Here is a 21,674-nt window from a genome sequence, read left to right as displayed (position 1 = left end):
AAGCTAATATCTTTCAAAACTATATAAGTAAATGGGGCTAAGATTTGCCTTTATAAAATGGTTCTGAAGACGTGGGCAACTTATAAAAATTAAAACTTGAATATAATTTGGTAAATGTTAGACAAGTAACCACTTGGTACATAGCCAATAAACACATCATCTACAATATGTTAAATTAAAAATTTTGCCCGCCTCTACTTTAAGCAACATGAAAAGAACAAAGAACTCCATATATATTGAAGCTAAATCAACATGTAAATACGCTTGGTTGAAACTATGGTTCGACAATCATGGAGTCTATGAAGACGGAGACCATAGAGACGGCGTGATCACTAATTTAGCAAGATTAATATGCTAAAACCATGAGATGATACAAGCTATCTTTCCATGCGCTTTACACTGAGTATACATATTTTAACAAAGCGTTTAATAATACATAAACAGATTGCATAGAGGAGCCAGCTCTAATATGCAACATAACTGGTCAGATATGTTAGACGATACGAATGTTCAACCTTTGCTAACCGAGAGTCTGAAGCTGTGTTTACGTTTGTTGTGTTTGTGAGTGATTGATCAGTTTCAACTAGCCTTTGGTAGAAGTATGCATAACTCCAACTTCAATTGAGAATCCCAGCAATTTATCTATTTGTGTCTAAAGAGCTTCTACAACTGGATCATAACTATTTTGCAGTGATATCTCATTTATTTTTGTAAAATTTCCAATACTTTTCCAAATACTTTGACACGATAACAAACTTAACGGATAAGTTGCTCCATCAATTGCTCCTTATTATTGGCTGCTCCATTTCCAATTCTATTGGACAATGCCAAAGGTATACAGCAGCTGAAATAGTAAATTGGGCAGCAGCTTGCTTTACAATTTTTCGCATGATTCAGCAGTAAATATGGCATCTATAAATTGCTTTGGCTGAGAGCACAGCTAGTCAAGCATGCTTAATAGCGAGCTGATCTCAGTTACCTAACCATTAACCGTATGGAAGGTCATCGGAGAGTTTCATTCTGATATTCTGATAAATAAATGCATTTATCCTGATGAATAAATGCATTTATCCTGATGAATAAATGCATTTATCCTGATGAATAAATGCATTTATCCTGATGAATAAATGCATTTATCCTGATAAATAAAGGTGCTTTATCCCGATAAATAAAGTTGCTTTATCCTGATAAGTAAATACCTTTGATCCTGGTATATAAAGGTGTTTTATCCTGTTATCCATTTTAATCCTGATAAACAAAGGTGTTTTATCCTGTTATCCATTTTATCCAGTTATCCATTAATTATGCTAATGTAGCACATACAAACTCACCTTTTCTTCGGGCAGATCCGCATAGAGGTCATTGTGGAAGCTTCTAGTTTTGTTAACTCTCCGAGCTCGAATTCTGCTGGTAAATGGAGTTGCCTCCTGACTGTCATCTTTCTTAAACTTGATGTTTGACTGGACACCCCAGTGCACCCGCAGCAGGCCTTCCATGTTTACATGGCCATCTTTCTGGTAGGAAATACAAACAGCAGGCAATAAAAATTTAATCCTGAGTAACACAATCAAACAGCTAAATAGTTGACAAAAAATTTATGACAAACAATTCCGTAGTAAATGTTAGTAACCACTTGATATATGGTCAATAACACATTATCATCTACAATATGTCAAATTAAGAATTTCGACAGCTCCAGACAACTCCATATATATTCAAGCTAAATCAAAGTGTAAATACGCTAACTTGAAACTATGGCTTCAACCGTTTCAACACTTGGTTGAAACTCTAAAAATGGTTTGATTTGAAACTTTAGTGAGCAAGTAGTGAGCTGTCTTCCATAAGCATGTCACTTCAATTCAATATTGACATTATGTTGCGAAGCTTGCTTGAATATTGTAACCAAAGACTAGGTATTCACATTTCTGAGGTCAGGTATTTTGAATTCATTTCAAAACCCCACTAATAAAACTGATAATAATATAAACTATAAAAATAAAAAATGTTAATAACAAGAATGAAGTTATTTGCAACTTTGGTAACAACTAGCCACTATCCCAAACCATGTACACTAAATTTTGGCATACAAGTTGACTCGGCGTATAAGTCAATGTCTGAAGTTTGGTTTAAAAATACTGATTTTTTTATGTACCTGTCGTACAAGTCGACTCTCTTTCCTGGCTCAAATTGTTTGATCGCTAATAGTTAGTAAGTATATAAGGCGGGCGATGCGTAGCTAAGGAAATGGCGTTTAAAAATACCATCAGCAAAGCGTCATTGTTTTTTAGCCGTCAGCAACACGTACAACAATCAACAAAAGAATGTGAGATGATAGTTCTATTGAAGACCCTAAGGCACGAAAAACAATACTTTACCATCAGATCAGCCCGCCTTGCCAATAGAATGAAACTGCCACCTTTGATAATATGTACATTTTTAACAAAAAGTCATGCCACAATACAGATTTCAGTCAGGAATTGCGACTCCGGTACAAGAAAAAGGATGTATGGCCAATGTGAATGTGTGAAATGGATTGCCAAAGTGTGGGCTTATCGGCTGGTACTACGAAAAAAACAGTAAATTCGGAAAAAAACGTGTTATTGCAGAAGAGAATCGTAGCTATGACATGGTGAAGAATGAGACTTTGTGTTTGATCCGTCTCATGTTGAGTAGGATTACTAGTATTTTACTATTTTATAAATTAATCCCTATATATCATACCATGTAATTTTAATTTGCAGTGGTTTTTTGAAGTGGAATTTTACTAGAATTTACGTCATGAAAAAAGTGACTGTGTTTAAGTCGAGATTGGATTTTCGAGTTAGAAATTTTATGTCCAATTTTCGACTTACACACTAGAACTTACGGTAGCTCATGTGGTTGCCAACTGTCAGCTTCCTTGGCAATGCACAATTCATGGCAAACAGCAAATCAACGTTACCAGGAAATCACTGACACTGAACACTTGAACAGATTCTAAATGGTTTGATAACGGAAAGGGATGACTATCAATGAGTCTCATAAGAAACGACTTACCATAAATAGATTTAAAATGGTATACTTATTAAGAAATAACAAACTTATAATTAGTTGAAGCCGTAACACCTTCAAGTCTCTTTTTGTGTACACAAGCAGGTTCCCTGATCCTAGACCGTATTAACAAACTTTCCATCGACTGTGAAATCACTTGGAGTAGCACAATTCCTTCTGATCTGACTATCATGTAGAAGCTCAAAGCTTGTCCAAAATGGTTAAAGAAACAGAAATCAAATAGAGTGAATACTTCTTATTTAACACTCTCCTAAAAGTTTGATGTTTTAGAGGTAACTGAAGAAACACAACGATTGCGATACACCGAAACTAATAGATGTTGTATGTCCTTTTATGAATAGAAAAAGAAATAGTTTATGTCAAGGTCTTGATGCTGATGAGAAGGTTTCTTCAATCAGTGTGTCAGCAGAAACTAACGTTGTGTCAGCAATGATTTTGCATTTTGCCTTTCTCGATCAGGTTAAAATGTTTTCAGTATTTCGGCAATATCTCCATAATTAGTAACTCCATCAACTTGAAACTTTGGCATTCAGAATACTGAAAACTAGTGAATTGGCCAAAATCAAAATTTCATAATCTTAGCTAAACTAGAAGTGGAGAAAAATAAAGTGTAACTTCATTGAAAACCGAGTTTTCTCTGGCGCAGGAACTGATGAGAAAATAGCATCCCTAATATCTCGAGCAAAGACTTGATTGTTGTGGGCTTCACCCATGCTTACTTTAAAAGCTATCATGGAGCAGATAACTACCAGGCAGTCTGATATTTCAGGCTTGCAACTAGAGCAGTAATACATTAGACTCACTGAAATGCTTGTCACCATGGAATAGTTAAAGTAACCTGTCCAACATTTACTGTTGTTATAAGGCATGTTCAGAGCAGTGTCAACCAGCAGATGCATGGCAGTCTCCAATAAGAAAACATCTTACATGACAGGAGCCACTAATAAACTTCAACCAAGCCATTTGAAGGACATCGCCTTGTTCTTATTATAAATGCTAGATATTCTGGGTAAATACGCTTTAGCTTGTTATCTATTGTAATAAGATAGCACTTGTATTTGTACTATTTCCTTTGGGAGCTCAACAATCGAATCGGTCATTCAGTCAGTAAACGGCTTTAGAAACTAAAGAACAGCGAAACGAACTGCTCTTCGGTTTTCATGTGAAGGAACTGACTAGCGATGCGCCAGCCCGGTAGCACGAAAGATGGTGGCTCACTTTACAAGCATCCCAGAAAAATCTTCTAATATAGCAAGCTCAGTGGCTCACCAAATCTGGCCCGACAGGAATCAGACCATTTAACAATGGTAATAGACACGAATACATCCTAAGAATGACCTGAGCAAGTATCTGTGCGAAATTGATGTTGGTGTACACTAAAAATGAAACTGCAATCACTTTTCCAATATCGCCAGCCATACTTATAAAGTTTTGACTGGTCTTGAACTTTATACTAAAACACGAACAGGAATATTTAAAAACAAGAACTATAATTACTGGTGGATGTAGCACTTGAAGAAATAATCGACAAAATGGAATAAAGTTTTGTGAGTAGCCTTTTGGGTCAATATTGAAAGAATATCTCGCCTCAGACTTATAAATGGTTACATCACTACTGGTAGGCCTACACTACCGCTAGTACACCGCTGCTAGTACACTACTGCTAGTACACTACCGCTAGTACACCACAGCTAGTACACTACTGCTAGTACACCCCTGCTAGTACACTACTGCTAGTACACTACTGCTAGTACACCACTGCTAGTACACCACTACTAGTACACTACTGCTAGTACACGACTGCTAGTACACCACTACTAGTACACTACTGCTAGTACACTACTGCTAGTACACCACTACTAGTACACTACTGCTAGTACACTACTGCTAGTACACTACTGCTGGTACACTACTGCTAGTACACCACTACTAGTACACAGCTCTTAGTACTACACTAATAAATGTGATTTTAGGAATCCATTAGCCTAATTTGATGAAAGGCAATATTTCCTCGCAGTTTCTGTAATTTGCTAGAAGCAAGGGAGTTTTTGCAACCCGCAGCGCATCTGGAATGTAAACAGCTATTTCGAGAGCATATCTAGAGTAGGTCAAAATCAGAAATGTAACAAAAATCTTTCGCTAGCGCAATCACTTGCTGCACCCCTTTCTCTTTCAATACGCCCTGCCCAGAGTTTGTGATCAAACAACTTGACAGTAATGTGGCCAGTGATGCCAGCGATAGCTGTGCCTGCTCCTTCCACAGTAATTGTTTGTTTTACAAATTCGCATTCCCTCCAAGTCATGGAATAGCTTTTTCAACACAATGAAAGAGCTATTCAAACCACAATGAGATAGTATTCAAGCATTAGTCCTTTGTGGGTGAAAAGGAAGTGATCTTCTAGAAGTCTACCATCTCACAGCTCTGGATCAACATCGCCCAAGGCGCTTCCTTCTTAAGGACCAGCAGTACACTCCCACTATGTGCGACAAGCTAAAGTACGGCCTTATTTAAAATAGCAAACCGGACGCTGCAAAATGAAGTGATTGCGTGGGATTGTGGGTTTCTCCACTAGTAGAAATTATGTCTAGCTTAGGATAATCCAAACTAATACCAGATAACATGAACAATGCTGCGGACAACATGAAGGAATATTTAATGCGCAACAAATGTTGGACATAAAACCCTTTACATGAAACTGATACCGTCTTTGATAAATCTGCAGCCGAATAAGGCTCTAGTCTTACAGATCATGTGTCGCTATTGTGCCATATGAATACTGAATCTAACATGTATCTCTCATTGCTCACCAGGTGGGTCACATGACATGATCTTATATTCCATTGAATGAATATCAGGCACAGCTGGAAACCTACTTGTATATAATATACAGGACAACATGGATCTGTATTCATATTATGTAATACATGTGTTTTATGTTAACCCTTTCGCGGGCAGAGCGACGTTTTTGTCGCTTTGCGATACGGCTGCTAATGGGCAGTGCGACGTTTTTTGTCGTTTCGGTAACGTATTTTATTATTGCCGTTTCTTGTTAGCTAAATGCCGTTTTTTGTTTAATTTTTTTATCAATAGCAAGCTACGATATAGTAGTTTTGGTTAGCCTCAAAAATTGACTTTAAGGTTGACAAAAAAACGATCATTTTTAGCAGTGATGAATGAATAAACTTTCGAAAAAAATTAGAAAATTATTCTAAATAATTTATCAACTTTTATTTTTCTAGATTCGGTTTTAGCTTTTATTTACCAAATTTTTCGAGGGTTTGAATTTAGTTTACCGTCATGGCGACTTCTAAAAGAACCTCCCGAGATTATTCTAATAAAGCAAGTACTAGTACCGAAATTACTAAGAGATTCAGAGCTGACAGTGACTTTTTAGATTTAGTAGCAAGAGATGACAGTGAATCAGGTTCGGATTGTGATTGGAATGTCTTTACATCTGGAAGTGACAGTGATGAAAAGGCTGGTAGCAGCAATGATGAGGATGTGAGTAGGAGTGAGGCCAGTGCCTGGAAGAATATAACCAACATGAACAGAGATAAATCTCCTACAAATCAGCAGTTTATAGCAATGACAGGCCCAGTATTTACTCCAATAGATGCTTAACCAGTAGAGTATTTTGAAAAGTTTTTTGAGCCTGTCAATACAGGAAGTACATCTTTGTGGGAGCTCTATGTTACACGAATAAGTAAATGGTGCAAAGACAGTGATGTGGGCCTTTGTAAAGGAGAATGCTTTTGAAAATATCATTCGTAAATAGACAATTATTATGAAAAACATATATTTTATGTTATACATTTTTATTCGTTTATAATATATATATATATGCCTATGGACATATACATGTATACATATGCACCTTTAAACATAGATATATGCACATAATAACACACAGAAAAGTGTATGAACCTTTTACAAAAAATTGATTTTTTGGAAATTTAATTCGCCCATGGGGGTCTGATTTAGTTTTGAAAATTCGCCCGCGAAAGTGTTAACAAACTTACAATAATATTACAGCTGAGAAAATATGGCCATTTTCATACATGATCACTCAAAGTAAAACTGCAGAACTTAGCAATTTACTATTAATTTAAAATTTTTCAACTTTTTCGGTTTAACAAATTTACTGTCTAATGAAGCTTAAGTTCCCCTCATTTATCTCTACGGTAACCAGCTCACAATCATTTAATGTTACGCATTCAAGATTTTACCTGTGTTTCCAGGCAGCGGTGGATGATGGATCCGCAGTAAGTCAGGGCAACAAACTAGTTGAAGCTGGTTATTAGTGCTTTAAAGGAAATGTGACAACAGCAGCCTTAGTAACGTGCGAAAAAGGTTACAAAACATGAAACGATATAGAATAGACATCCAATTATCAAAGAGTCTCGACCCATCACAGTTTTAAAAGTGAAAAGGCTGAAAGTTGAAGGTAAAAAACTTCAAAGATAAACAATAAAAACAGAGGTAAGTTAGTTTCAATGTCAACTAGTACACGTTAAAGTAAGTTACCTCACCAATTACATGTATCTCTACTTAATCTATTTCCTCTATGTCCCCAACATTGCCTAGCTTGTCTTAAACGAAATGTAACAACAAAGCCTCTTTCTATTGTTAATTTTCTATGGATTCATTCATTACATCTCAATTATAGTACTCAATTCAATGCTTCATTTCTACTTGTAATGCTCTACAGAGCTCATTCAGAGCTAACATAGGTGAAGGGCTGTGGGACAAATGTATTGAATGAAGAGTGAACATACACCATTGAAGTGATGCAAATGAAAATGATCTATATCTATACAAAACTCAGTGTTTGTTTTTTGTGAAGCCTATGTCCAGTTATAGCAATTATAGTTTAGCAATGAAAAATGGGTATCGCAGAGGATTTGATCTCAGAACCTCCCATTCACAAGGCGACAAGTTAACAAATTAAGCTACACGGGTTACAATGGATAAAATGGGCAAATAATCATTAGCTGGGTTAAAATACTCATCGCGACTATGTGTTATGCAACGTCACTAAAGCTTGCTCTCACGGCTCTTATTAGAAAGTTTAGCAATACGTATGCTAGCTTACTCAAACTAGCCAATGGCAACTACATACCTGCCAATGTTTATAAACTGTTTTGTAATACCCGTGCAATGCCAGGCATTCGGCTGGTATCAAGCTTCGATTTGATGTATATTTTGTCTTTGCAGACCTACCCAGTCCAGAGATATCATAGTTTGAATGAGATTTTTTCTTTGAACACTTAGATACAAGCAAAAGTGCAATTACGACGTCTATAGTTGCACTTCAGCAAAGTTACTGACAGAATAGAGACACAACGCTGCAACTTCAATGCAATAGCCGATATCAATGATAGAGACAGGCAGCACCGCAACTAATGACATCATTTTGGCAAGTTTTTTTTCAGAGCATTTTAATCGCAATAGTTTTGTCTATTTTAATCTTGAAACATCCTGGCAACCAGACCACCTCAAACATCTATAAACAATCACAAATGATAGAAAAATATCAATACTTTCTGGTCAAATTTACTAAAACTTTGTGTAAGTACAACTTTAAACAAAAGACCAATGATCCAACATACAATCGAAGAATTCATGTGTAGAAGTTTGACCCTAATTTTTTACCCTAATTTGACCCTAAAATTTTGACCCTAATTTGAGTCTGTGTAATTTCTTGTTTATATAACTTTATATGAACAATTGTTCAGCCAACAGTAAAAATGGCAGTATTTTAACATCACATTAAAGACCGGCAGAAAAATGCAAATCCAAGTTATTAGCTCAAAAAGTTTCTAAAATTCTCGGGACATTCATATAATATCTTGAGATGTGAGGTTTATCCGTTCAAGGATCAAGCTTGTATGTCAATTCACTCTTATCTCAAATCAATTGTTAACGTATCTCAAATTTACTTCGTATCTCACGGCAAACATTCGCATGGCATCTCAAACTTCTCATGTCAAGACACTCATTTCTCAAGGAACTACTGCACTGATAGCCCCTCTTCAATTAACCCACCACTTTGAAACACTCACCTCTATGAGGTTGATAAAATTCTGTGGATGCGCGTCATTATGAACCTTTAGTTTGCTCTCTATGTCCATTCTGCAATAGAGCGAATCATAGAACGTGAAGATTATCAAATGGCACAAGAAGGAATGAACAGACTAACTCGCCTACTCTACAGAGTAAATGAAGAGCTGATAAAACCCTAGCATTAATTTAAACGTGGATAAAAGAGAGATAAGCCGTGTCCACATAAATTCCCTGATAACAAACTGTTTTACCATGTTAATCAGCTATGTATCACCCTTTGACTCTCTCAACGGATGTCTACATCTAATGGAAAGCATCTAATGTAAAATTATCTTCTCTCGTCTTGAAGATGAACTTGCACCTAATTATAGTAGACTTTATCAAAAATTATTGTCATTTTTCTATCATTTGCTACCGTTTTTGACATTTGAGGTGGTCCGACTGCCAGCATGTTTCTAGGTTAAAATCGATAAAACCTGATCGCAATTAAAATGCTCAGATGAAGCAAAAGTGCAATTATGGCATCTATAGTTGCAAAGAGACTGACAGAATAAAGATGCAAAATTATGCAACTTGAACACAATAGCCTATGTCAACTATAGCAATGATAACAACTAGTGACATCATTTCGCACGCATTTCTCTTCTGAGCGATTTAACCACGAACAAGTTTTGTTAATTTTAATCTTGAAACATCTTGACAGTCAGATCACCTTAAACATCAAAACTAAATTAAATCACAAGTGATAGAAAAATACTGATACTTTTTGATAAAACCAACTAAAATTTTGTGTAAGTTTATCTTCAAGGCCAAAGAGTAAAATTTTCAATTCGTATTTTTCACATGACATGATTCTGAGCATTTTGGAGATTGCTCTAGTTGGTAGTTGATTTAAAAATACTAACAAGAGGGTAGTAGGCTCATTTACATTGTCAGACATTCTCAGACATTTACATATCTATTTTGAGCGCATCTTTGATTCGCCATATACCTAAACAGAAAGGCCAAGGTCGGTACTTCTATGCGGGCTGTTTGACATCGTACACATTGTAAAAGCCACCACACATACGCACACAAGAATGACAAGAAAAAAATAAGTGCTGAGAATTTATAGCAAAATTGTGAAGACAGTCACTGATACCTGTTCAAAAGACACACATTGAACAGTCACTGATACCTGTTCAAAAGACACACATTGAACAGTCACTGATAACTGTTCAAAAGACACACATTGAACAGTCACTGATACCTGTTCTAAAGACACACATTGAACAGTCACTGATACCTGTTCTAAAGACACACATTGAACAGTCACTGATAACTGTTCTAAAGACACACATTGAACAGTCACTGATAACTGTTCTAAAGACACACATTGAACAGTCACTGATACCTGTTCTAAAGACACACATTGAACAGTCACTGATACCTGTTCTAAAGACACACATTGAACAGTCACTGATAACTGTTCAAAAGACACACATTGAACAGTCACTGATAACTGTTCAAAAGACACACATTGAACAGTCACTGATACCTGTTCTAAAGACACACATTGAACAGTCACTGATAACTGTTCTAAAGACACACATTGAACAGTCACTGATACCTGTTCAAAAGACACACATTGAACAGTCACTGATACCTGTTCAAAAGACACATATCGAACAGTCACTGATACCTGTTCAGAAGACACACATTGAACAGTTGCGAAACTACTAATATTAGTGCTGGTGGCAGCACTGGTTGTGAAACTCAAGTACAAAACAAGACAGCAGAATTCATGTTTATCTTCTAAAAAAAGAATTCTAATGAATGGACGTCTGAGAGTCAGTGAGAATTCATTTAAGTTTTACAAGGTACCGTATTTCTCATATTCATCATGTGGGTCAGTAAGTAGGTAGAGGCCTACAGTCACAGGGATTCAAATATGAGATAGCTCATGAAGGGACCGTGCATTATATGCCTCATAAATAGTATATTAATAGAGTCAAACTTTAACATTTTGAAGCTAATCGATGTCAATACATGTCGACACTGTCAAGTATTAGAAGAAATGTTTTTATGAGAACACATTGTACATTGTTTAGCACAATTCAAATACCAAAAACAGTAAGAAAATACTTCAAATAAATATGTAAAGCATTGAAACAAAAGCATTGTAAAAAGTATATAAATAAACGTGTAAAAATTGAAATCATATAAAAAACAAATTAATAAAGTAGCAACCGGAACAAAGTTGCTTAAATTGTTGCTTTACAGACGCTACAAAATAAGTTGATATCGGGTACGCTACACAGAGGTGTACACGACTGAGGTAGGTACGTGTAGGTAGGTACACGACTGTAGGTACACGTGAGGCAATCAGATTCCAATCATGTATCTCTTCCAAGTTTTTCCTTAATTAAGTTAAATAATGGTATACAGCGGCAGCAAATAAATAAGTGCATGCTTGGCAATGAATCACAAATAGCCTGGGGCCCAAGATTTTTATTGCAATTTTAACGTTTTTACACTAAGATAATCAAATGCTTGGTCTATAACAAATGCATTAGATGTATGTAAAAAATATGTTTACTAGATCCGTTTACAGACAATCGATAGAATTATTACCTTATCTAACGCATATAGCTGAAAGCACCTAAAAGAAGATAACTCCAAGTGTATGGAGACTCGTAGTACTAGTGAATGCTACCTTTATTATATATCCTACCGTAGTTATTTGATCAATATTTTTCAGCCAAAAACTCTTAAGGTATGTTTAGATTATGTATGATTCCAACTGCTCCAATTGCGGAAATTAATTCAGGTTTTTCATTACATAACATGTTATTTTTAATTTTCTACCATTTTAGCTTCAACTAGTACACTGGCAGCCCGTTCGCCATGTGAGATCGTCATGTGTATAACTATATGCGCAACTATTCTCAGATGTGAAAGGTTGGTTAAGTGGTGAAGATGGTAGCAAGATTGGCCTAGGAATCTGAATACCCAGGTTCGATTCCCGAGTGGTGCAATATTTTTCCTAACGCTTTTAGCACGCTTTCAGACAGCCGAGTGGGCACGGCTCTTATTATAGTAAAGATTTCTACCAGATTTTTATGTGCTTACAAAATATCAATGCTTCAAAAATTTGTGGACATTGTATGTCAGGAACTACTTTGCTGTTGAGACAAAAACTCACATAAATTTTGAGTGATATGTCAAAAAATTAATATGTAGAGGTAATCATAAGTCAAGGTTTGACCATATTACTGTATGTCCAAGGTCTACCTTATCACTGTTCTTAGTCAGAAGAGTGAGAACACAGGAAGAGATGGCGGCCAAATAATAGTTTACATGACAAGTGGGAAACTCTCCCACTCAACCCTATCAGTAAGTAATAACGAAAACAGTCTAGTCTAGAACCACAACAACTAAGGAGTTCTTGAGAATGGTGGTTGGAAGATCTCTACTATATTTCGAACGATTGCGAAACAATAAAACTGAGTGTTACGAATGCAGCAGTAAATTAAGTTTGTGTCTGACCAACATATAAGAGAGCAGCGATACGTTACATCTTACTGTAGCAATGCTGTAGCCTGTTTTAACATAAGCGACTTATGTAACTTGGATCTCATATAAACAAGATACTGTATATATATAATATTAACAAATGAATATTAAAAGAAGGTAAAACAGTACCATATTAAATATTAATTAATAAAACACCTAAAGCATGCCCAAAATGCTACTTGATACAAAAAAAAATTGTTATTAGCAAAAAGGTTTGTTCCATTTTACTGTTTTTTCTTTTAACCAGTTTCTGCTAACTCAAAGCTTTAGCAGCATGCTTAGCATTCTTTATGCCCAGCATGCCTTAATTTCGTTTTTTGAGTTCACTTGGTAAGCTGGACTGGAAGAATAACGCTGTGGTAGGCTGCACTTGAGCCGTAAAAGTCAATTTCATTGCACAAGAAACTAATAAGTGATAAACATTCATCAAATTATATCTGCTCAACTTGCACCCCTCCCCCCCCCCCTCGTACTATTTCGGGTAAGGCAAGGGTCCACTATACATTGATTTTAAATTTTTTACTTGCTCGTAGATCTACTTCAAGAATCGTTCTTACAAATACTAAAAAGGGTTCACTATGTACAAACAGGCAGCTAAAGAGATGTAATTTGACATTGTCTGGCGCTGGGTGTCCAACTGGCATGGAAAGAATGGAATACACTAATAATTATACCATATCCTTGTGTCAAAGGAGGTTGAATTGCATATAACATGTCATTAGAACTCAGAGCATGCATTGCAGTGAGTTAAAGCCATAGATCTAATCTAACAATACGGGCTCTATATAAACGCATCATTGACGTGAAGGAAGTCGGGAAGAGGGTGGCTAGTTAATATACTGATTTAAGATGACACGGGCTCACTGTATAATTTATCAATGATAGGTTGTGACCAACATGCACAAGCTTAGCGCTAGCAGGGATAACTACAGCAGAGTAAAAAAATTCATAACTTGTTCAGCGAGGGCATAAATTGAACAATATTTCAACTTTCCGAATTCTATTATAAATGGTATGATTCCAACAAGCAGTAATTAAGGTTTGAATAATTTTAATAAGAGTTGTCTACTATTTCTATAATGTCAGTTGGAATGAAAAAAAACATTAAGTTTGAATTTTTGTCTACGAATGGACAGTTGTTCACAATATTCATGATACCTATAAAAAACCGTCACTAAGATTTCCCTGCAAAGTCTAAAGAAGTTAACAATGTTGAGGTGACTTTCACTTCCCTAGCAACTACTATCAAGCCACGTTTTATTGTCTGCTTAAATTAATGCTCGGAATCGGTAGTTATCTCCCTTGACTAAGCTCTTGTATAATAAGTGATTCGAAAGAAAGGTGAGGTTGTTTTTCTACACCAAGTATTCTTATCTAGATAATCTATAATCTTATCTAGATAATGAATTAATGGCAGTTAATCACATCAGAGCCACTGGATCTCTACTTACGTTTTAATGTAGTAATATTGGTGCATATTTAGTACTGTTACTGGGCATGATTAGCTTACTAAGTTCTGATGAGAAACTGTGATGAAAGCTGTGTGATTAACTTACCATAATTATAGCTCAACAAAATTTTTTCAAACGACTGGAGTATCCAACTATCTTCGACGCACTCATTACATGTGGATCATAGGATCACAAATGCTTAGATTTACAAGGAGTTCCCACCAATCAGAGGGACTAAAAATGAGATCGCATAAAAATAGTAATACGGTTTATACTTTTGATACCAGTTTATTCTCGCAGAAATAAAGACTGGGCTCTATGTTTTGAGCGTTAAAAATAAAGTTAAAACACTAAACTCTGTCTTTAACACGAAAACGGTGATGTCTATTATTGTCAATTATGTTTAAACCATACACCAACCAACATTGATGGATGGAAATTCGTTGCATTCTTCGACACACCATTGTCTGATTCAGGATTGGTTGATTTTTGTAATAACCTGTAGATAACTGGATCTCTAGCGACTAGTAGACAGCTGATGAGCCTAAATACGAGTTAACTTTCCTGACACTCTAATAAACTTAACATGAAAACCAAACGCAAGCTTAAGGCTAGAAATGTTAATGTTAGATGCTTAATGTTAGAAAGTAAACAATTCTAACAATGCAGAAAAAACGAGTAGAACTACTTTCTCCTGCGTTTATGAAAAATCATATTTAGTAGATGGCAAGTTATAACCAGCTCTACCATAAACAAGTACATGCACTCAGTGCTAGTAGCCATGACATACCACCCAACTCGACATAGCCCACTAGGTGATTCATCTGAGACACTGATCGATCTTATAATAGCTATGGATGCGTGGATGTCACCGACATGCCTGAGAGGTGAGGTCACTTGAGATATTAACATGGCACACAAAAGATAAATAGAGTGAATCGGGCATGAGAAATATTTTCCTACGTAACGATCATCATAGCAGAATTTTATAGTTGTTCAACTTAGGTTCTCACTGTTACAGCACCATGATGATGCAATGATGGCTGCTGCAGTTTTATCATCTCCCATTGCCAAGGTCATGACCATCATTGCCATTGATGATCTAACAATAGACAAGCTATGCAAATACAAGTTGTCCTCGCTTAATGTTACATTCTGAAGATCCCATGGTTAAGCGATTTCATCATTAAACGAACAGCCCACTCGAGCCTCTGTTGACCAACATTTTGCTTGGTAGTAGGCTACTGTATTGCATATTTATAGGCTATTTCCACTGTATGTTTTTACCTTTTCTCTTTTGCCATGCTCTAATCGCTCATTTGATTGGACGCGTAAACTATTAACACATAAATTAAATTTTAACTTTTTAGTTTTCATTTAGCTTTTGCCACTGCATAAGAGTGTAAACCGATGTTGGGCAACCATAGAGTAGGTACATTGCGATAGATGTTACGTATTGTTACCAATTCCTTGTCCCTACTTTCTTGGCATTTCTCTTTTTATTTAGCATTGGAGTGTACAACAGCCTATAGCCTATACGCAACCACATACGCATCTACTCACGACTCAGCAGCTTGCTAACAGTAAAAAAAATTTTTGAGAGTTTCAACTATTGAACAAACTGTGGTAACGACGAGTCGCGGTTAAGCTAGGACTACTTGCGTGCACGACTCTTCTTCACGAAGTAGGCAAATATATGCTATTAGCATAAAACAATTAAGGTGAGAGATGGTATGGTCAATTAAGCCCATAAATCATCGATATTCGTCTTCATTAGCATGGCAAACTAAAGAAAATCAATCACAATTAATTAACTCTAACTTCCACCTGAAGATATGTTTAGTCTTTGGCAGTCTCTGGTGAAAAAAGTTCATCATGCAAAAACGTCCTTCATGCCTGTCGAGGTTAAACGGAGAAATCTTAGAAAAGAAACCTCTATCGCTGAGAACGGCAAAGTACAAGCCTTTACTCATCGGAGAGACAGTCAATCAGCGCCCAGTCGATATATAAACGATCCTATTAGCTTTCTTCAGTTATTGAAACTCGCGCAGAATGATTTGAACTCATTTGATTTGTCAATAATAAATAATTTATAAAATTACAAAACCTCATGTTAGGTTGGTTTAATATTCTTTGAATGCATTAGATATGACAAAAAATTGCAACTTTCGATATGCACAAATGGCAATTGATTGAAGCGTTATTTTACACAGAACTAAAAATAAGTTGTCTGTCAATAAGCAACACCATAAATAAATGTACATTATATCATTTGTCACTCTCTTACTGCCTTATAAAACTCATACTTTGTGAAGAGGTCATTTTTTATTATTTACATCTTGTTTTTGTCCTTTCAATAACTAAATGTAATTACTTGTTTAAATATATATGTTACTTGGTTCAACTACATTTTAATAGAATATTATTTTTAAATTTACAATTTTTAAATCCTTGAACTCAAATTTTAAAGTCTTTCTCTCACTGAACTCTCCTTCCTACTCCCATTCCTCACCCATGTAATCCTACTATATATAGACCTTTTAAGTTAGTACACCTCATCTATAACTAGCTTTTCATTGCACCCAAACACATACTTACAGCTCTTCAGGGGTGACCTTAGGTGCCCTTCCAACCATTGGTGAAGAACTCATGCTAACATTCAAGTTGTTGATTTTCTTCACTTGTGGGGAGAGATTCTCTTTAGGCGATTCACTCGAGTGACTATTTATGATCTTTCGGCCAGATTTTGGGCTATAATCGTGTGACTTTACTTTACACCAAAAACCATGAAGTTTTGGTCCGAACAAAGCCTTGTAGCACGGAACTTCGCAATAAGGTATTCCACTATGCTAAAAAGGGAATACAAAGAAACTGAGCACTAAAAAGATTTTTGACAACAAAATGTAGGTTTAGACATATTATACATGCTTTGGAGGCACAGACAGGTTTTAGCTTTGGGCACCCGTGCAAAAACTCTCATCACAATCGAAGAACTGAGTCTACTAGGAGACGCACAATTTGATGTTATTTCTAAATTTTCGTATTAATAAAATTGTCTAAAACTAGACATCAAATTGTAAAACTAGACTAGCTTCATCGATACACTGCGTCATTCCTTCGCTAACATGAAGATGTTCTAAAAACTTGATAGTTAAAAAAACTAAAAATCAGCGTTCCTTCTTCCGGAATATCAAAGTACCAAAATGTCAATCAGAGCAGTTTTTTGAAATGCCATACCAACGTTTACGCATTTTTATCATTATTATTAAATTATTAATCATTCTGTTTGGACAGGAGCTTGTTTTTTTCTATCGTTTATCTAGGTTAAACACACACTAACAAGAAAATAAATATTGATTTCGAATTAGTAATTGACTTGGCATTTGATATTTTTTCCTATTTTAATCTCATATTTTTCCAGACACTGTTTTGATAATACTAATAAATTATGCGATGAACCTCTAAAAATAAAACTTTGAAAATATATGTGGGCCCAAAAACAATGCTGTAATAAAATATGCACGCTATACAGTTGTAACTATATAGAAAGAAAAAAATTGTTCAATTTCTGTTACAAATTAAAATAGCACAGAAATTTAAAAATCAACTCTTAATGCAACACAATGTGGGTAAATGGTTAGTCCATCAAAAATGTACATCTAAAACGAATAGCGGTGGAATCGCTACAACTCAAAATGTTGATAAGCAACTCAGCAGAATAAAATAAAAGAAATGGCTGCAACACACTTTTTAAAAGAAAGTGGAGAAATAGAACTGATCAAGAAACATGGAGACGTAATCACACAAAACAAGCTCAACACTACAAATTGTTTCAAATTGGCCAATCATATTCTAGGTGAAAGCGGCCATGATCCGTTTCCTGTTGGTAACTGGCATGAATCACAGTAGGGGTTGACTGTAGAATATTTCATAATGTTAATGGACTAGTTATAAGAACGCAACTTCATGTGAAGAAACTAGCTATAGAAGAACAATGGGCAGCAAAGAGACTAGCAGAGCAGCACAAGGGTTTAACAGGTTACCTGAAGGGTATTCACTGTAACGTGGAAAGCCATACTAAATATTTCGATCAATACAGTTTTAACAAGAACGGGACTTTTTGGTATGACATTCTGGAGTAGGACTTTCGAGCGTGACGATTTCTGGCACAGGACTATTTGGCGCAGGTTGCAAACTCAGAATTGATCCATTTTTTGTAAAAATAGAAAAGAAAAAGTTGTACATAACGGCTACATTTACATAATTGACAGATGTAGTTCAAGAGATCTATCTATCAAATTTTGCTGATGAGAACTCGGTGTGGTACTGATGTGATGTGGTGCCAGAAATTCCTGCGCCAGAGATTCCTAGACCAAGTTTTAACCTAAGTCACGCAGCAACTAGTAAAAGCTTATACACGAAAATCTTCCACCAGGTGGAGCTGCTTTATCTAAGCCTCAACAGAAGCCGAGCACTTCACGTAGAAATTATCAAAATTGGTATTTATCCTTTGCCAGCGTCACCACTAAAATCATTTGCATATTATAAAGAAGTGTAGGGGTGTGTGAGCCACTTATTGATAAAAATGGAGTGGGTGATAAACTAAATTTACATCGTTAGTAAAGCAAAGTACCCACTCGGGCATTTAATCAGTTAATTTTGTTTTGGCAAGTTGCTGGAGTCAACTATTCGCTATCACTCATGCTATTTATGGTTAGTTGTTATCCATATGCATTTCTAAAAACCTGTCATGAATGTCTCAGCAAAATTAGTAGGGGGCTCGAGAACACCCCTTCACTCATGAGTTCTGACACTATATGACAAGTCTGTCATAGCGAAATTAATTTATTGTTTTCGCCTTGAGCCCTTTTGCTTTCCACAATCTGCTACCAAAATACATCTTGTATATCTTACACTCTAAAGGCAAGTTCACATCTTGTCGCCATATGTCAGCATTGTACTCTCAGCAATCCATCGTCTTTTTTTACGTCATCACCCTGTTTGCACATACGCTCGTCCACGAAAAAGCCGCCATCTTTGTAGAAAACGATCGTCATTCTCTTGATTAATAGTATTTTTCGGTGTTGTTTTGATACTAAAATAAAAAATGTGCAAACAAAAGCATTGTTTGCAATAATTAATTGCAGAAGCTTTGTGTTTTTAACTATAAAAGTTGTCCATAAAGATGGCAGGCAACGATAGAATGACGTCACGAAAAAACGAAGGATTGTTCATCAATTATGCGCACCGTAAACCGAAAGCATCGTCGAGACAATGCAGATATGGCAAAAAAGATTGCAGCTGTCAAACTTTCCCGATAGTTCACCGAGCATCCACAAAAGCCTGTGCAATGTGTACCACTTCGGCAATGATGATCTGCTCGATCCATATTTTCTTTTGTGACTGTTGCTGCGGGACTAGTATTTTATCGTTTTTGCAACGGCATTGTATAATGAGGCCCGGACATGCAGGTATATGCTAAGGCGCAGACAATTCACTGATGCAAACGTGGACAGGTTTGTGATGGTGTGAACATTGTTATCCCCGATGTATTGATGATGACCGAAACATTGGGTGATTAACACTGACGTGCTGCGATATAGCGTAAACCAGCCTTCTTTATTGGGCATGGTAAGCAGTAAGAACAACAATTACATCTGTATCAGATATTACCTAAAATTATATCAATGACATGCAAGTTTTTTCGCCTTAAAGATTTCTCTGCCTCGCCCTGTAGAGCCCCAAATACAATTGGCATTGCATATCATTAGGCACATTTCTGCAGTTCACGCAAGGAGCAACCGACCGACTCGCGTTTAATGACTGGCCAAGTGCCTCGGTAGTGTTGGATTTCCAAAGATGATCAGCGACTCTATTGAAATTCAAACTCCATTCTTTAGCCATTACGTAAATTGAAGTCATAACTTGGCAGCTTGCCAAATGGTACGTATGCACTATCTTTCTAGAATGAGAAAATTAGTCATTTAAGGGTGACTTATTCAATGGCAGATTATTTAACCAAAATGTGTAATAAATTTCTCTGTTGATACATCGCATAGTACTACTATTATGTTGCAGACTTTAAAAGTAACCAAGCATACAACATATCGAGTAGTAGTAGTACCATAACCCATGCGACCCTTCGGCCGCACATGCAGTACATACAGTACTGCTAACGATGAGACAAATAACAAAACTGTGCAATTATAGCAGTACGAACATAGCTGTTAGAATGTGTCATGACAACAGCCAATAAAATGAGAATAAAACTTTAACAATTCTTTAATGTGTCAGAGAATTAATTATGTCAGATGATACAAACCAGTTTGTTTAGGTTCTAAAAAGCCATTGCAATAATCATTATGGAAGATAAGAGATTAGTGGGTTAGTGAGTCTTCCTACCTCAGCATGTTGACCTGGATTTAAGACTTTAGCACACGATTCACACTTCAAGCATTGCCAATGCCAATCCTTGCCTAAAGAACTCTTTCTCTCTGCTGAAAGCGTATGCATAAAGCAAAACTGTTAAGAGCATGGCCGAGTCCATGAGCGATTAACTGCACAACATTGAGAATGACAAACCCGACATTGTAATGGAAAGCTGATGGGTTAATTTTGCTGTGCGGCTAACACAAGCTAAAATTGAACAAGTACTGCGTATTGATACTAATAAAATTATCATGCAACTGTTTAAAAAAGGAACGGCTAGCAATAGGCGGAAGTGTTAATTTGTTGAGATGGTCTATTTTTATATGCTACTGAGAAGTGAGGTCATGGTATTGAAAAAATCTCTATAGCTAGCAACTTTTAATCAATTCTTTTTGTTTACTAAAACAAATACAAACCTGCTAACGAGCCACATAAAATAAGATAATATCAATATTCGGATATTCTTAATTATTGTTCCAAAGATTTTATTTTTGAACCAATTATATCGAACAAAAACTAACACAAACCCTAATACTAAATATTTATATTCATATACATATGCATACAGGCTAGTAATTTTCATGAACCATGTGCGGTGTAGTTCACCAAAGCAGTAGGAAAGTACGCATCGTGTACATGCTCACCAAAAAATACTCTCTTTCCACAACGAGGACACAGGGACATTACACTAACAACGCCACAAACAGAAACCTTCGCAAATATTTATCTGTAACTAATCAAAAAATTGAATGCGGGATAAGATTACGCGAAGAGTTAACAACCTCAACTAAATAATAAAATTTTCGGTCGGCTAGTAATATACTATCCTTCACCTCCGAAATAGCTCCAAATGTTGTTGCGTAGCCTCCGTTTAATCGTAGCACCGTGACCGCCTTTCAAAGGGCGTGCAATTCCTAATTCATGATATCCAGTTCAACAGGGATACTCTATTAATTTGCGATGGATTTCCTTCAGCTACCTATGCTGCCGGTTTCCCTTAGTTTCATAGGGTTCCAGGGATTCACTCTCTTCTATTCATCCTCAAGGGCTAGTCTGAGATGTTATAAAATGCACCCTTTTCCCTGACTTAAACATTAATAATAAAAAAACATCATCCCAGACTA

General features: G+C 36.1%; 1 protein-coding gene across 4 annotated transcripts in view; it reads right to left on the bottom strand.

The window, feature by feature from the left end:
* Positions 1-21,329, bottom strand: part of LOC137393348 (ras association domain-containing protein 2-like) — a 32,904-nt gene extending 11,575 nt beyond the window's left edge. For 3 of the 4 annotated variants that reach the window (XM_068079857.1, XM_068079858.1, XM_068079859.1), the window contains exons 1-5: positions 21,195-21,329; positions 20,524-20,618; positions 16,720-16,970; positions 9,115-9,184; positions 1,332-1,514 (exon numbers count right to left, since the gene is read on the bottom strand). In XM_068079857.1, the coding sequence (XP_067935958.1) occupies positions 1,332-1,514; positions 9,115-9,184; positions 16,720-16,970; positions 20,524-20,618; positions 21,195-21,234 (639 nt within the window). In that variant the 5' untranslated portion in view covers positions 21,235-21,329. Of the gene's footprint in view, positions 1-1,331; positions 1,515-9,114; positions 9,185-16,719; positions 16,971-20,523; positions 20,619-21,194 lie in introns of those variants that run through there. The other variant, XM_068079860.1, reaches the window with a different exon arrangement.
* Positions 21,330-21,674: the final 345 nt, after the last annotated feature.

Source organism: Watersipora subatra, chromosome 4, assembly GCF_963576615.1.
Source record: "Watersipora subatra chromosome 4, tzWatSuba1.1, whole genome shotgun sequence".
In the NCBI taxonomy this organism is placed as follows: Eukaryota; Metazoa; Bryozoa; class Gymnolaemata; order Cheilostomatida; family Watersiporidae; genus Watersipora; species Watersipora subatra.
This window is presented reverse-complemented; position numbering and strand designations above follow the sequence as displayed.